This window comes from Brachypodium distachyon, chromosome 5, assembly GCF_000005505.3.
Source record: "Brachypodium distachyon strain Bd21 chromosome 5, Brachypodium_distachyon_v3.0, whole genome shotgun sequence".
NCBI lineage: Eukaryota > Viridiplantae > Streptophyta > Magnoliopsida > Poales > Poaceae > Brachypodium > Brachypodium distachyon.
This window is the reverse complement of record NC_016135.3, coordinates 22,095,324-22,111,582: the sequence shown is the minus strand read 5'-3', so window position 1 is coordinate 22,111,582 and position 16,259 is coordinate 22,095,324. Positions and strand designations below refer to the sequence as shown.

General features: G+C 46.1%; 2 protein-coding genes and 1 long non-coding RNA gene across 4 annotated transcripts; 1 reads left to right on the top strand and 2 right to left on the bottom strand.

Moving 5' to 3' along the window:
* Window positions 1-1,913: 1,913 nt before the first annotated feature.
* On the bottom strand, window positions 1,914-3,367 carry LOC100832405 (ethylene-responsive transcription factor ERF025). The gene is made up of 2 exons (XM_003580309.4): window positions 2,623-3,367; window positions 1,914-2,521 (listed from the first exon to the last, which is right to left on the bottom strand). Exon 1 carries the CDS (start codon window positions 3,253-3,255, stop codon window positions 2,650-2,652), a length of 606 nt encoding a protein of 201 aa, XP_003580357.1. The 5' UTR covers window positions 3,256-3,367; the 3' UTR covers window positions 1,914-2,521; window positions 2,623-2,649.
* On the top strand, window positions 3,136-4,045 carry LOC112269318. The gene is made up of 2 exons (XR_002960976.1): window positions 3,136-3,272; window positions 3,358-4,045. It is a non-coding gene; the product is annotated as an uncharacterized LOC112269318 (long non-coding RNA).
* A 4,023-nt stretch (window positions 4,046-8,068) lies between these two features.
* Window positions 8,069-14,242, bottom strand: LOC100832002 (putative RING-H2 finger protein ATL69). Of its 2 annotated transcripts, XM_024455808.1 has the most exons (4): window positions 13,676-14,242; window positions 12,234-12,331; window positions 11,547-11,668; window positions 8,504-8,640 (listed from the first exon to the last, which is right to left on the bottom strand). In XM_024455808.1, the coding sequence occupies exons 1-4, from the start codon at window positions 13,841-13,843 to the stop codon at window positions 8,624-8,626; spliced, it is 405 nt and encodes a 134-aa protein (XP_024311576.1). In that variant the 5' UTR covers window positions 13,844-14,242; the 3' UTR covers window positions 8,504-8,623. The 2 variants fall into 2 exon arrangements, with proteins under 2 accessions (XP_003580356.1, XP_024311576.1); XM_003580308.4 differs by lacking the exon at window positions 11,547-11,668 and having other exon boundaries at window positions 8,069-8,640; window positions 13,676-14,229.
* Window positions 14,243-16,259: the final 2,017 nt, after the last annotated feature.

Genomic DNA, 16,259 nt, shown 5'->3' with positions numbered 1-16,259 from the left:
TAAGGCTGGCGTACACGCCCTACTTTTATACCCGCACTTGTGCCATCGAGCATTGGCACCCATACTCTAATTGTTGTCGAGAACAACAACAGTGACGCCGACCGTGGGGAACCCTCGCGGCAATTGAAGATTTAATGGCCTCGACAAAGCCTACTTCATCGGGTCTCCAACTTGCCGCGAAGTCTACAGAGAGAGAGGGAGATAGACAGGGAGAGAGACAGAGAGACAGAGAGAGAAGAACCTGGGGGCGGCGGCCGGGGCCGGGGCCGGGGCCGGGGTTGGGGGTGGCGGCCGGGGTCGGGGGCGCCGGCGGCTGGGGGCGGGGGCCTGAGCGCCATGACGGCCGGATCCGGCGGTGCTCGGAGATGGAGTTGGGGGCGGGGGAGATCGCGAGGGAGGGAAGAGAGATCAGGAGGGAGGAGAGATCAGGAGAGAGTGGGGGGCGGGGGAGATCGGGGTGGAGGGGAGATCGGGAGGGAGGAGAGAACGAGGATTGGCGGCCACAAGGAAGGAAAAAGAAAGAGAGGAGGAAAGTGGTCGGCCGGTTAGGGTTAACACGTACGTTGGTTTATATAGGGAGGATGGGTGTTGGGCCAAGAAACGGGTCGTTTGGGCCCAAGCTAGCATCACTGGCGGGCTTAGGTGTAAAAGCCCATCACTGATGGCCTCAACATGATTTTTGCATTAAACAAATGGAAAATATTTACTTCTTAACCAATTTTTTGTAAATCTATTTAGCAATATTGTTTGGAATGTCAATATGCATCGTGCAAAAATTGGATACATTATCATGATCTATTGCGAAGAACTAGTCATTACTTTGGTCATTGACTTAAAACCTAAAATTCAACTAGGGGAATAACAAGATATTAAGCAAGAAAAAATAAGAATTCAGAAAAAAGAATCACAATTTTCTGATTTTTTATGAATTAGTTATGATTTTTTCGATCTTCACGTGTCTCCAGGGGTCATCAATGGCGGGCCTAGATGTAAAGCCCACACTTAGTGATTTTTGTAATTTTTCATATTTGGTCATTAGTGACGGGCTTTCCGGGCCCGCCATTGATTGAGGGGTCATCAGTGATGGGTGTTATGCGCCCGTCACTGATGAGGTTTATGAGTGACGGGCAGGCAAGGTCCATAACTGATGACCCGTCACTTATGTTGCATTTTGTAGTAGTGAAGATTCATTAATTAGGAGTCTCCAATAGGAATTGTATGACTGTTTCTGTGTGGTGGTGTGCATTTTTCTACTTAATTTTTATTGGATTTTATAAATGCAAACGATTTTCCTTTTGAGGGAAACTAAAGCAAATGATTTTCTGGTTGTACACACGCAAGTAACTTATTGCGAAAGTCATCTATTTAAGATAAACAACCGTGGCACAGCTGAATCTTAGTTCAAGTAATCAGTAAGTGATGGATGCAGGTCAGTCCTGTGGGTCCCTTTTCTTTTTCTCGCAAAGAGACCTGAAGCCTAAAGTTAATTAGTTATGTGTATTGTACTACGTCCCAGGGAGTTGCAAGAATCGACCCGCCGCAAAATTGCTACTTCCTCCGTCCATCTCAAGTTTGTAAAAAATTAAATGTATTTAGACATGATTTAGTGTATAGATGCATTCATATTCGGTCAAAGTTGATACATCTTTTGTTAGACGGAGTAGTATTATTCAACTGCTGCCTGTGGGGTTAATTACATAGCTATTATAATATATAAGGCACCACTTTTATTTTGAGATACTATATCTGATGTGCGCATGTGGTCAAATCTCAAATAATAGAACGAAGAATGCCTATTTTAAGTGAAACACGCTGTTCTTAGATTCATATCATATTATTTTTTTGGATATATGACTCGAAAAAAAATCTTTATAAATCGTTTAATGGTAAAAAAAACACGCTGAAGACTATGCTGATTCCAGAAACACTGACCCATTGCATATTCCAAAGTTGTTGACGTCTACATCTTTCTCAACAGCCTAGGCAAAAACTTTACACCGTGCACACTCCACTAACACTTTTACATCGTCAGCGACGAGCGTTTCAAAAAGGGGAAAGGTGGAGAGATGCGTGTGCGCATCTTATAGCCAATCCACCCCCCAAAATAGTACTAATTTGCACAGTACAAACTTACACTACTCCATCCAACATATATACATGGCCTCCTCGTGACCCACTTGACATTTTTAAAGGATATATCTTCTCCCTGCAGCTTTATATATATACTGCAATGGTTGATCGATCGGATACTTGAAAGAGAGGTCAAGTGAAACGGCCGGGAGACCTTCTCCCTCCTGGCTTTCGTCAAACCAGAAGGTCCAAAACACTTCAAACCGAAGGGGGGGGGGGGGGGGGGGGGCGGGAATTGAGAGAAAATGAGCAGAGAGGAGTCGACAGAGGTAGATCGATCAGGCGGACGCTAAACACCACCGAATCGATTGATCTGCCATGAGTTTACCAGAGAGGAAAACCGGGGCTCGCTCCGGCCACACCGGTATGCTTGCGCCTCCTTAGTCCTTACCTGATCTCCTCGTTATTTCAGCTTCCAATTAAGCTCAGTAGTAGTAGAAGACAAGTAGTAGTACGTGCTGTAGCAATGGCAGTGGTAGCTAGCAACATTACCGTGGCATATGGTGGCGAGCAGGCAATCTATGGGTCACGGTAGCTCCAGAGGCTCTCCCCGGCCTCGGAAGGGTCGGGTGATTCGTCGGAGGAGTCGGGGCTGAGCCTCGGGGGGCTCATCATCATCCCGGCCGCCATGCTCCGCAGGAACTGCGGCGTCTCGAACAGGGCCTCCTCGTCCAGGAAGTACTGCTGCTGCTGATTCACATTGTAGTAATTCGCCCCAATGCTCGCAGCTTCCTCCGATCCAGCAGCGGTACCACTGCCCCCTCCGAACTGCTGCTGCTGCTGCACAGCCGATCCAGCTGCGCCCCCCGGAGGAGCAATGCCGCCGCCGCCGGCCAGCGAGGCGGCGGCGGCTGCTGCGGCGGCGCGGATGTCGTCGGCGGAGGTGGAAGCCGGGGCCGGGCGCGAGGCGGCGATGGCGGGGAAGTTGAGCGCGGCGTCGGGGCCACGCAGAGCGCGCGCGGCCACGTCGTAGGCCACGGCTGCCATCTCGGGCGTCGGGAACGTGCCGAGCCAGATGCGGCGCGCCTTCCGGGGCTCCCGGATCTCCGAGACCCACTTCCCGCACCGGCTCCGGATGCCGCGGTAGAATGGGTGCTTCCCCGACGACCCGCCATGCTCAGACATTGCTCCGATCAGTTAGGGTAAGGCTAGCTAGCACTGCACTATACCAGTAAGCTTGTATAGTTAATACTAATCTATATGGCTGCTGCTATGACATTGATACAGTTAACGATCTCGAGGAGTGTGCAGGCTAGTAGAGGAGTGTGGGACTGTGGGGAGTGGAGTGGCCGCGTGCATGCAGTTCGCTGATTAAATCCACGCGGAGGAGCTCGGGTATATAAGGGGCCGCCAGGCGGGAGAAGCGGGCGGGGAAGCGGTGTGAGGGACGCCATGGCGCTCGCTCTCGATGAGCTGGTGCCCCGGAAGCGAACAACTAAGCTTAGGTAAATTAAATCGCAGTCACTCACGGCCACCTGCAGTGTTCTTTTCGGGCGTGTGTGGGGAGGAAGATTGAAGAATCACGTCGCTTTCGGGCTTTCTAATCATGGGAAGGGCTGTAGCTTTTGCGCGTTTTTCAGTTCTTTTGGGCGTAACTAGTTGCCTTTTCATTTTCCTTCTGTTTTATTCAGATTGAGGGGAGCTTTTCTTGTACGGTAATGTTCTTTTTACACTACGGCAATGCTGCTTCTCTATGGAGATGCGCCCAGCCGTTCGATCCATTTCTTGTTCTCATTGAGATGAGCGCAGTGACTCAATAGACAAGGATGATTAGTACTCCTACATTGGTGCACACTTGTTACACAGTGGACACTGGACAGCAATATAGGTGTTGACCTAGCTTGCAAATGAACAGGTGCTATTGTAACTTCCTCGACGAACAAAACTGTAAATATCATGTACCAAATTTGTCACACATTTTTTTGTCCCTGGTTCGAGGAACAAAACCAAACAACATCGTTGTCAGTACTAATAACAGGTTCTACCGTGATCAGTAGTAGCTTACTTGGATAGGACTAGTATTTTGTAGCATAATTTTATCAGTTTTGCTTGGGCTTAGTTTCCTGAGATTGTGTTTATCAAATCAATTTATAATTTCTTTCAGAACTTATCAAAATCAATCAAAATCAAATTTTAATTGTTCTTATGAGGAATCTATTTAGTGTCTATGGTTGATATTACTGAAGTCGACATGTTACTAAAAGGTCCCTCATCCATCATACAGGTGAGGGTTCAAGACCTGTCAGTGTTACACTTTTTCTGTAATAGTGTTCCTCGCATGCGTGGGAGATGTGTGCATATGGTGGTGTGAATTATGGTCTTTGTTGCACTTTTCAATATTTTTGGCATATCCTCAAAAATAAATTATGTGACGTAAGAAACTCTTGGAGTAAGTTCTAGATAGAATTAGGAGCAGTATGGATTATGAAGGAAAAAAGGGATGGTGTTACATTTGATTTGATAAGCACCGTGGGAGCATCCCAGAGAAAAATGCTCCTCGGGGTAAACTTTGTTCATACAAATTGGTACCAATGAAGCCCTAGTCAGAGCCCGTGATCCCTGATGATGCAATCTGATGAGTGCTGGATGTCTGTCTAAACTCCGTTTTCGCGTTGCCTGCTTCCTGTAGCAGTTTTGAATCTCTTTTATATGTTGCACAATGTACTATGGTTTCGTTATCAGTAATGGGACCGGGTGACCCGTTGGTCCCCTGTTGCTCTAAAAAAATTGATACCAGTGAAACTTTTCTCAATGTATGAATCCAACGATATTAATTTCATATCAAACAACGCATGTAAAGGTGGACTAATAGGTCATGAAATTAAAATTTGGAAAACACATGTATTAACCAAAAATAAAATAAAAATGCACGGAGTATTTTAGTTCACCATAGTAGCAGGGACCCAGGAATACATACATCGTCGTCCACAACGCTCTGAACACACAAAACCACACACGTGGAGGGTCCTTATGTCACCCAAGCCCCTAGGTTACAAGATGCTAGCGATTGGCACGTGTGGGGTGCCCACCATGGACAGTGGGTCGCCCAGCTGATCTCGACCTGTGTATTGGTCGACTGGCAAGTACTAAAAGTCGTATGCAATCTGTGTACATCGCGGTCGATGCCCGACGACGCCGACGCGGGTGCGACACCATCCGCTTTGGCGTACTTCTTGCCTTCTGCTGGCGGATCGGTCGCGACATCAACGGTCTGTAAAAGGTTCGTTTGATTTGCAGGAAAATTTTAAGGGCAAGGCGTAGAAATATGTTTTTTATTCGATTCAACTATCTGATTTTAACAATAAAAAAAATGAGGGCCTTTTACAATCTGCTTAATTAGAACTCATTGTGAAAATTTCTATTTTTCGACAGCACTCTTTGTGATTTTTTTTTTATGAATAACGGTTTGGTTATATCTAAGTTGTCTGATAAGTTGAATTCTCAACCATTGGATATGATTTTTGCATTAAGATTCGGAACGAACGATGGAAAAAAGAAGAGTGGGATGGTATCCAAATAATTATCCAACTGCTGTGATACGTCAAGTAAGATTTAAGATTTTTGTTTAAAAAGACAGGCAAATGAGATATAGCCACACCCTATGAATGATGAGAGAACTGTTTTTTTGGTAGCAAAATCTATATTAAGTTTGTGTTTGGGTGGTGACCAAAGCCAACAACATCAATTTTTCTATCGGACCAAAATTTTAGTTTTTTTTGGATGATAGCAAACATTCCGGCATGTTATACTTTCCAATACTAGTCATTTTTCCTCAACATTAGCCAAGAGGCTAGCAGTATTCATATTCCCTCCATTTCATAAAACACCTTACATATTTTTTTATCCATCTATTCCCTTATTGATTTCCAGTCCCGGCTAATAACCCGCCCACTTATTTACTCCTAAATTTAGGTTGACAATAAACGAGAGCCCATCTTAATTGGTTGAAGTGTACAAATTTATATGAGCTGTTTTATGGAATGGAAGGAGTAGGTTGTCTTGAAACCGAACCAAACACGTTAACCTGTTTCGCCTTGGCTTTACTTGTTGCACGAAACTTTCATCCTGAACCTTACATGATCGAGCTCATTGTACTCGGTATAAATTAAAGAGTACTACAATATTAATTTGAAATTACAGTATTGTTACTGGGGCTGTAAAGTCTTCAATTCCTGCTGAACCTGAACAGACCTCTAACACAGCCTCAAAAAAAAAAGACCTAATTTGTACTGGCGAACTCGCTTGAAGTTCCAGATTTCGTGCAGTACTTTATCGGTGGCTATGGATGCAGAAGAGGGAGGGAGCATGGCCAAAAATGACCATGGCCAACTTCCCATTCCTGCCGCTGTTGGCTGCTGTGCACCAGAGATATCACTGCAAGTGGATCGTCAGAAAGCCCCTGCGTTCTTCTCACTTCTCGCATCGCATGGCCAAACTTTCACTGTGAACCACTGTCCGACTCGGCACGGTGCACCAGAAATTGGTGCTGCGCCAACGAGTCGGCGCTCCAAAAAAAAGGAGGGCGCCTCCTGCTCTCCTCTCACGCATGCATGTCAGATGCGACTGATGGTTTAGCTGACGGTCCGGAGCAACCGTGTGGAGCTGGCGGCCAAGCATTTTGATCCGCGACGCGACGCGAGGCTGAACCAAACCCCTCACTGGCTCACTCAGCCAGCGGCCGCTCCAGATGCTCTCCGATGGAAAGCGGCGAAAGCGACGGACGGACGGACGCCGCCGCGTTCTGCCCGTCTTATCGCACGGTGCCGATCGATGGGCGCGACGGTTGCACGGACACTCCTGGGCCGCTGGGCCTAGTCACTGTCAAGAGTGGTTCGCACGGATTTTCAGTGGCTAGGAGACAGTTTACAGTTTACACGGTTACAACTGGCCCCGAATCCTTGCTGCTACTGTAACCGCTGTGAACGGCGAAGCTCACCTCACATCAGGCGGGCCGCGACCGTCCTCCAAATGTTTGCGTGTGATTGCACAGCCACAAAAGCCAAGGAGGGGTCGATGGCTGATCGCGGACGGCACGGCAGCAGTTGGTGCAGCCTTTTCTCTGAGGCGGGAAAAGGACACCAGTCATTATCGAGAAAATACATGTCGCCAGTGGACGAAGGTAATCCCCTTCAACACTCCTAAATTGAGGATCGGAGCGAGTACAAAATTTACAGAGAAAGAAAAGAAATATGAATTTGAATACATCTTCCGAAAAAGTACAAGGCATAAAATCTTTTTCCTTAAAACAAAATTTTCCCGGTTTCATAGTAACTAAATATTGATATTCTTTTTGCCAACTACATTGTCTCGAACTTCTGTAGAGTTTCCATATTGTTTCTAGTTTTTGTGATTTATATTCATTTTCTTGAATTATTTATAATTTGCCAGCTTTTATTATTTCTGAAATTCCGTTTGTTTCAGTAGTTAATATTTTGATAATTTCCCTTTTCTCATTTCTCAAAATTTTGTTTTAGATATTTCTAGCATTCTTTTTTTTTCTTTCTTTTCCTATTCATTGAATATGTTGACTTCTTTATCTGCGCGTGAAAATCGTCGCCGCATCATACATAATGACATTGCAATAGTCTGAAGGGTTACTCTTAAAAGAAAAGGATCCGACCACGACGCAGTCCATTGAGAAAAAGCAATTTCTCGGTCGTTGATCCTGACCGTGGATGTAAACACATGAATGAAAACACAAAGATGATCGATTGGCTCACATTGTGGACTGAGAGATCCCTATGTGTAACAACCAGTGTTTTCATCAAAAAGGGTCTTTTGGCACCTTATTTATTTCACATGGTATGCAAATGTAACAACACTGGACAGTGGACTCCACTGGCAAATCCACGTTTTGCAAACTCAAAGTGAAATGTTGTATTTGCTGTCTTAAATTTTCCTGTTGTGCTTGCTACCAAAACATTAACAAGAGCTGGACTGACTGCAAGGTAGATAGGTAACTTCTAATAAGTTCAGGACCTTATCCAACATCCAGTATATTTTCTACGACATGCAAAGCATAAGAAAAGAACATCACCATCCTTCATGTCCGGTAGTACAACATGCCAATCTACAATGCGAAATGTACAATGAATGTTTACACTATATATACCTAAATGGCCCTGCATACAATTCTGGTCTCATTTTTTATGCTGCATCAATACAGAGAAGGGCGAGACACAAGTAAACTAATATACCTACTGTCGGATTTCAATAACCACTTCTGCTGAATTATTCTGTTGGCCTGTGTGATCTTGATGAATAGGGAGGAACCATTCAGGTGTTGGATTAACAGAATTCTCAGGGAGGGTGGGGAGTTGAGGGGTGCCACATGCGGGTGTTCCAGCAGCTTTCCTGTCAGGCAGCTCTTTCAATGAGATCCGGCATATTGGGCAAGTCGTCTGCTTCTGCAACCATACATCTAAGCAGGCAAGGTGGAAGTTATGACGACATGTCGGTATGATCCTTAGAACCTCTTTCTCGATATATTCACCTAAACATATGGAGCACCTGTCAAAGCAAAACGGTCATTAAATTTGTTACATTGAAGAAGTTCTACTTCCTAGAGGCACCACTGCACGCAGAGCTGGACAATACCCCAAGGTTTAACAAAGAAGCCGTGCCAATTTGTTACATTAAGGTTCCGTAGACAACGATAGATTTGAGTATGATGCAGTCATATTTGGTTAACGCTCAACCGCTTGCTTGTGTAAACACATGCTAACGCCTAAACAAACACATTGGTCTTGATTCCTTCCTGCCAATTGCAAAAAGTTAACCCAAGAAACAGGGATGTAGTATACTACAGACAGTCGTGTAAAACTTTATGTGTATCACATCCACGATTTGTTACTGTGCATTATGAGCAATTTTGATATGGAAAATTTGCAATATTACAAACTTTATGTGTACCACATCCACGATTTATTATATTTTTGGCTTGTAGTACCTATACCAGTGCATAGTTGACAATTTTTTCCGAACTGCACATAACGTGCAAATTTAACGTTGTTACAAATCCACATGTTTTTGTATTTTTTGCAACAACACCTTATGGTGTTTTTCCAAAGAAAAAGGTCCATTTTTAGTCCTTGACTCAGAAAAATTCACTTCTGTGTTTTCTTAACCTTATGCTGTTTTTCTACGTTTGTTAGAAATTTCTATTTGTTAACCTCAGACTTGTTATGGTGCTACTTAATTTCAGATAAAAAATGTGGCAGAGTGCACGATTCAGACTTTCAGAGACTTGAATTTGGATTGGCTACAGCAATGAAAAGGCCTCTGAATATTTTAATTTCAGCGACAAAATCAGCAGAGTGCACGGTTCAGGTAGTTCAGGGTTTGTTTTGCACCCAAATAAGTTTGATCAGAAGTCAACTTTCCTGAAAGTTCAAGGACGCAAAATAAACTTTGTTTGCAAAGGGGGCGTGTGAGCCCCAGGGCAGGTAAAGAACATTCCTCACCACACTAACTGAGCTAAAACAAATCAGCATGACGAACTTGCGCTCAGCAGGTAGCAAGCAAGACTTCACATTATTTTGCGGATTTATTACTCGTTGATACCTTCAGTATAAAGCATGTACCAGAAGAAATAAATGTCTAACTGCTTCACATGAAGCCATAAAATACTAACAAATGATAAAGACAATTGGGTTGTAGTACTGTTTACGTTATCCCATCTACCAAAAACATGCTTGACGGTTAGTCGGTAACACTTCGATACAGCGTAATGCAAACACATTAACACACACACACACATGCCGGTTTCCTATGTTCCGTCTAATAAAATTTTCAACGAAGCTTCAAATTCTTAGGAGGTATAAAAATGAACATATTGAATAATAAACACAGGGCCAGGGCCTATGAGAAAATAAAACAAAAAAAGGAAAAGCTATTGTGACTATCCAGTTTCATTAACTTACGGTAATTGATCTTGAAACTATTATGGTGAGAGTATTTCCATAAGGTACCATAATAGTGCTAAGGAATTTCCAAGTGACAAGATACCTGACTCGCTCTCTTCATATTTCATGAATCAATCCCAGTGGCCATAGCCCATAGTTTTCAAACAGTCTCGGGGATGTTGGAGATTATATACATCAGAGCAGAAAACAACAAAGTCAAGTAGTAACAATTAGTTCCTATATAGGTAGACAGACCAGTGTGGAAATGGTCTAAAAATGGGAAATATACTGTCAAATCAATGTACAGTCTCTTAACTAGTCAGGGTCCAAACAGGTCTTTCCATCATATATGGAAAGCTAAAATTCCACCAAAGATTAAAATTTGGTTGTGGTTAATTTGTGTCGCACCAGTGGCACCCGGGGTACCACCGCTGCGCGACGCGTGGGCCCCGTCCCCGAGTTCCCGGGAAGGTTCCATCCTGGGCAGCGGCTACGAGCAGTCCGGCAAACTACCAGCCCGGAAGGGCTAGCGGGGCTTCGGGGAATATTCCCGCCTGGGCGCATCCCGGGAAGCCCCTTCCCGAGGGAGGTTCCCGGGTGCGTTGGGCCTGGGCGCTTCCCGGGGGGCGACTTGCCGGGACAGGGGGTTCCCGAGCGCATGCCCCCGCCTCAAGCGTGGGGCCCAGTAGGCAGATCAACAGCGCCACGCGGGCAAGTGGCGGGCGTGGGGTGCGCGGCCCCACCGGGACAAGGAGTAAGGCGCACGGCTCATTAAATGAGCCGACCGACGGGGCGTTACCCGTCCGATCAAGTGAACAGTGGCTGTCCATCCTACTCTAGGGTTTTAGACCCCTAGCAACGGAGGTGGCGTCCATGCGCGCCACCAGCTCATCAGGGGGGAGTTGTATGCTTCCCCGCTCGACACTTGTAGCCCATGCACCGTGGCACCTGTGGTATCCCCTTGAGTATAAAAGGAGGACCCTCGCCAACGGTCAAAGGGTTCGATCAGCCCACAGTTAGCCTCTAGCATTAGCAGAGAATAGTAAGGAGTACCTAGCCAAAGGGAGAGAGTACCCGGGAACTTACCCGGCAACCTGTAAACACTTGATTCACAACCAATATCAGCTCAGACAAGCAGGACGTAGGGTTTTACACCTCCGGGTGGCCTGAACCTGGGTAAAAACGTGCGTGTATCTGTTCTTTGATTAGCGCGCACTTTTAGTACATCATTTCGCCGGCCCTGCAGGGCCTCATCGGCCGAGCCGGCGATCGCCGGGGCGAACCCCGACGCCCCTACCGAACCTAAAAGGGGGCCGTGACCGCACGCCCCGGTGTCGGAGCACCGTGCGACGACAAGTTGGCACAATGCCATTGCCACCAAGGACAATATGACGCGTAGGAATTGGATAGGGGATGTTTCCTGTCGTTTCTGCTCTAAAGATGAAACCATACATCACCTGTTTTTCAATTGTGCAGCGGCCAAATATACTTGGGGGATTGTGGGCACGGTACCTGGGGCTGGCAATAGACCGGGTTGTTTCTCCCAATATTTTGCTTGGATCTCACACCATCTTAGAGCTAGCTGCAATGTGCAGATCATTGGGCTCGCTGCGATTTGCTGGGCCATTTGGAAGCTGCATAATAGAGCTTGTTTTGAGCACTGTATCATTCACTCCCCTGCAGAGTTAATTTGTTATGCTTGTTCCTTTTTGAAATACTGGGCAGGACTTCAGGCTGGCAATGAGGGCGATGCTCTGCGCATAGGTGCTAGAATGCTCCAGGACGAAGCGCTGCGACATCATCCAGCACAGGCGGCGCTGGATGTGGGGAGGCTGCTAGGTCCAGTGGTTGATGACAACAAGGCGCCTTAAGCAAGACTGTTGCCAAAGCATGCTTCTACAGGAAAATGTTTGGCTGATAATCTGGCACAGCTTTTGCGTCTCTGGTGATTTTGTGGAGATTTGTGTTCGCCTGTAATAGCTGGAATAGCTCCTGATCAAGTCCTGTAACTTTTTCTTACCAGTTTCCTCTTTTTTATCTTCTCTCAAAGACCTGGGTGTGTGTGTTCTTGCTAGCTATGTGCGGCAAGTTCGTCAAAACTACGTGGGGTGAACTTATTTGTGTTGTTACGTTATCTGTTGATAGTGGAACCCGATCCTATGGATCGCAAGGAAAAAAAATATAGAGAGCTGCACTTACTGGGAATCATCTTTTGGAAGGAAAGCCTCGCTGTTATACTTCATGGTAGGAATTGCGGCAAAAACAAGAGGTTCTAACCCACAATGAGCATGCGCTACCTGAAAAATGACAGTTTTATATTTGAATGCAGAAGATAGTGATATGATATTTGCCCCTGTTCTAGTCGTTAAAATCTCCATATTAGTTCCACAGGAATAAAACAAGGAACACTGGTTGAACATAACTCAACAAGCTACTGTTTTAGGGGCAGTAATAATGCAAAAAAAGAAGGAAGTTCAACAATAAGAGTGGATCTTTTACATGCAAGTGTGGTGCTTGTGCCTCATGAAAAATCCTCAGAAAATTAATAGATGCACATTATCTTATAACATGAGCACCAACAAAAAATCATATGAAAATATGGTCAAATATACCCTGCAACAGAAAAAACAAACTGTTGAACTTGTTTTTTTGAACTGTGTAACTCCAACCACTTGTATTTTCTGCACAAGGGAAATTTGATCATACTTTTGCATGAATTTGTGCAGGTACACAAGTTTTAACATGATGCACATCTCTGAATTTTTGAGAAATTTTCATCGGACATTTCCTAAAAGGAAAAGATCATAAATCTGAAACAAACAAAACACAGATCAATTTTTTACAAAAGACAGGATGCCAAAAATTTCAATCGACTGAAAAGAAACGTGGCTGAACTGAAATATCCAAGAGATTGTAACTTCAAACGCAGCATTTAAGTCTGGTTGTAGTTATTTAGTGCTTCCACTGTTTGTTATTCCTATTTTAGCTAATAATTTCCATGTGAGGCTGCAAAGTGCATTGGACCATGAATTCAAATGCGATCACCTTCTTTCTTTTGAATGCGACCAGAGATTGTTGTTGTATTCCAGGCTTGCAGTGACGCGCAGATTAGTTAAAATAGATAACGAGATACTATAAGCTACGCCGTCAAGAGACTACCACTCTGTTGTGGGTGTCTATGAATACAACTAGGATTTTTCACCCAGTCATCAAACAGAGGTACACAAATACCAGCCCAAACTGCGACTAAACTAAAGTTAGCGAATCAACTATAAGACTGCTGACACCAGTCCTACGAGGGTAAAGCTTTCGAATCTCTAATATCTAATGCTTTTTTTCAAGTGGTCATTATCATAGTATATGCTAATAGATATTGCAGTATAAGTGTGATCGCAAAAAAGTAGAAACATACGGTATATGCTTGGCACTTTTTTTGGCTTGAACAGGAAAAGCATTGCCCGTGAACACAGAAATGCAGCTATAGCAAACAGACATAGATACTTCAGTCATGTGTGTATGCGCCGTGACACTAGCACTACACTAACACGACCGATCGACAATATTTGCTGCCCCTTTCGGAAAAGGGTTGGAATAGAGACACAGCAGCAGAAAATTGGTGCGGGAGAAGGTATGGCACGCACCGGGCGCTCGGGATCCGCGGGGAAGTCAGCGTCGAAGTCCGGCAGCGTGCCGTCCTCCGCGCGCCGGGCGCGGCAGCAGATGAACCGCGCGCAGACGAACAAGATGAAGACGGCGGTCATGCCGAAGCCGAGCAAGGCACTGACGAGATTCAGCTCCGACCCCAGCATCCTCCCTTACTTACCCCTTCGAGGCCGAGGCCTCGCCACGCACCGGCGGCGCCGAGTCTCCCACCCCACGAAGACTGTGAGCGAAACCCCTACCGCTCGAACAGGCGCCCGCCGCTGCGGCGAATTGCAAGAGCGGTGAGGTTGGGGCCGGTGGTGCCCATCGGTTGACCGGCCCGCTGAGGCCACACGAGGTGGGGATGATCACGATTTGTGGTTGGCGTGGTCGCTTGAGATCGATGGGGAGTGCGAGCGATGGCTCGGCGGCTCTTCGTAGTGCCGTGGTGGAGAGGAAGCCAGGAAGGGGAGCCGAGCGGTGGCCTGAGGAGACTGGAAGAGCTGGGTTGGGGTGAGATCGGGTGGGGTGGGGAACTGCGGCAGACTGGCAGTATCCGCCGCGGCTGTGTTTTTTTTAGAGAGAGGATTTATTTTTTTCTTGGCAGAACTGACCCCGTCGTGAACAGAATTGACAAAACTGATCCTTTCAGAAACGTAATGTCTAAACTGGGCTGGTAGAAAGCCCACGAAGCGACACGGGTCTTTTAGGCCAGCCTACACCTTATTCCCAACTGGCCAACTGGAGCTGGGGGTCTTTCTCAAAAAAAAAAAAAAAAACTGGAGTTGGGGGGAACAAACTATATTTTCAGACTGGTAAGCCCATCTTTGGCGGGGAGCACGCGCGTTTCGACCGGCATGGCGGCACCCGGTTCGTCCTACCGCCGGCGCCCGGCGCGATGCCGTTTTCTAGCGTCCTCCTAACTCTCCGGATTCCGGACGTTTGAGAATCGAGATCGTTCGCCATATGCCGCGAGCTGGGGGGAGCAAACTATATTTTCAGATCATGCATTGCCGTGACTTTCTGTAGTTTGCAGAATTGTAGCCTACTAGCTTTCAAAAAGATAAATGACATGGGCTGGGCCTTGTAGGTGTTCTTGCAGATCTGGCCGGCAGTTTAATGTTGTGCTGAAGTTAGGATATGGCCTTTTACTAGTACACGTTTTTTTAGCTATAAACGTTAAATATTTCTCCAGTTACATGGACTATCCATTTCAGAACTAAAGAGTGTTTACTTGAGCGATGCTTGAAGGGATTGTAAATGGGTTATGGGTATTTGGAATCTGCAGACGCTCTTAGATGAATCGAATATGTAGTACTCCTATAAGCCTATAACAAGTCATGTTCGTGTAAAATTACTTTTCTATTTCAACCATTTTATTTAGACTGTTCATGCAGGTGTTGATTAGAGCATCTCCAACAGCATACTCATATTTGGTAAGAATATCCAAAAACTGTCAATATGGGTATTTTAGCCCAAAAACTAGCTCCACCAGCATACCCAAAAAAGTTGGATACCGATCGGCGAGATGGAGGTCGCCGGCGACCTCCCCACCGCGACCGGCGGCTCGGGCGCCCCCGTCGGCGCTCTCGTCGTTCGTCTCGGCCAAGCCACGCCCGCGTCGGGCCCTACAGCAGCAGCTAGGGTTCGCACCGCCGCCGTCCGCCCCACGGCCCTCCTCCTCGCCTCCCGCACTGGACTGCGCCGCCTCCCATGCCGGGCTCCGCCGCCGCTTCCCATGCTGTCGCCCCGAGCTTGAGCCGTCGCGGGCCTGCCCGTGGCCTGCTCCGATTTGGATCGGGGGGCAAAATTTGGGAGAGGAGATGCGCAGGGGAAAGAAAAGAAGGTGGATCAATGGCAGGTGGGGCCGGTGTGAATGGATGAATATGGGTATCCAAATTTAGGTATGCTGTAAAAGTTGGGCCAGTTTTGGATACCCATATTTTCTCTCTCCCCTACCCATATTATTTTTGGGTATCCAAAATATGGGTATGCTGTTGGAGATGCTCTCAGGAGTAGGAAAAGCCTGCGTCCTGTCTGATATTGTTGAGCATTGCCCAGGTGATATTGTTCAGCATTGCGCAAGTGCGTCCTGCTACTTTGGCTCTTTTCAAGTCTGTACACTGTGATAGAAGCACTTTTTATCTTCGTTTAGTCTGATAGAAGTCCCTTCCCTACAAGGCTACAAACATATTCTTCTTGGATGGTCGACAGCAGGAAGTATACGTAGGAAATAGTACTACGTGAGAACAGCAATGTGCACTGACATGACCACTGACAAAGATTACATACATTTCTGCTATAGGCTATACCACTCACCATGCGCAACCAGTAGAACTAGAACACGTACCACTCCGGACGCGAATCAGTGCGAGTTCCAATCATTTTGAGACCTGCACTGCTAAACTATTGAGCCGCATAATGAATAGTCAACTCACTACCTCTTATCCTAGCGCGCCCTATTCTAGCTTTCTTATCCTTCGTGGAGATTCTGATTCCGCGCGCTCTTTCTGGCCGGCGCTCAATTCTGTCCTAGGATGAGTCCTACATGATGTGATCTCGAAGTTTTACTAGCTTATCCGA

Excerpts from the sequence above, each read along its gene's own strand:
- LOC100832405 (XM_003580309.4), bottom strand. The coding sequence starts at position 3,255 with ATGTCTGAGCATGGCGGGTCGTCGGGGAAGCACCCATTCTACCGCGGC.
- LOC100832002 (XM_003580308.4), bottom strand. The coding sequence starts at position 13,843 with ATGCTGGGGTCGGAGCTGAATCTCGTCAGTGCCTTGCTCGGCTTCGGC. Across the intron at positions 12,332-13,675 it reads CCGCGGATCCCGAGCGCCCG|GTAGCGCATGCTCATTGTGG; the intron begins GTGCGTGCCATA and ends GTCATTTTTCAG. Across the intron at positions 8,641-12,233 it reads CTTCCAAAAGATGATTCCCA|GTGCTCCATATGTTTAGGTG; the intron begins GTAAGTGCAGCT and ends TTGCTTTGACAG.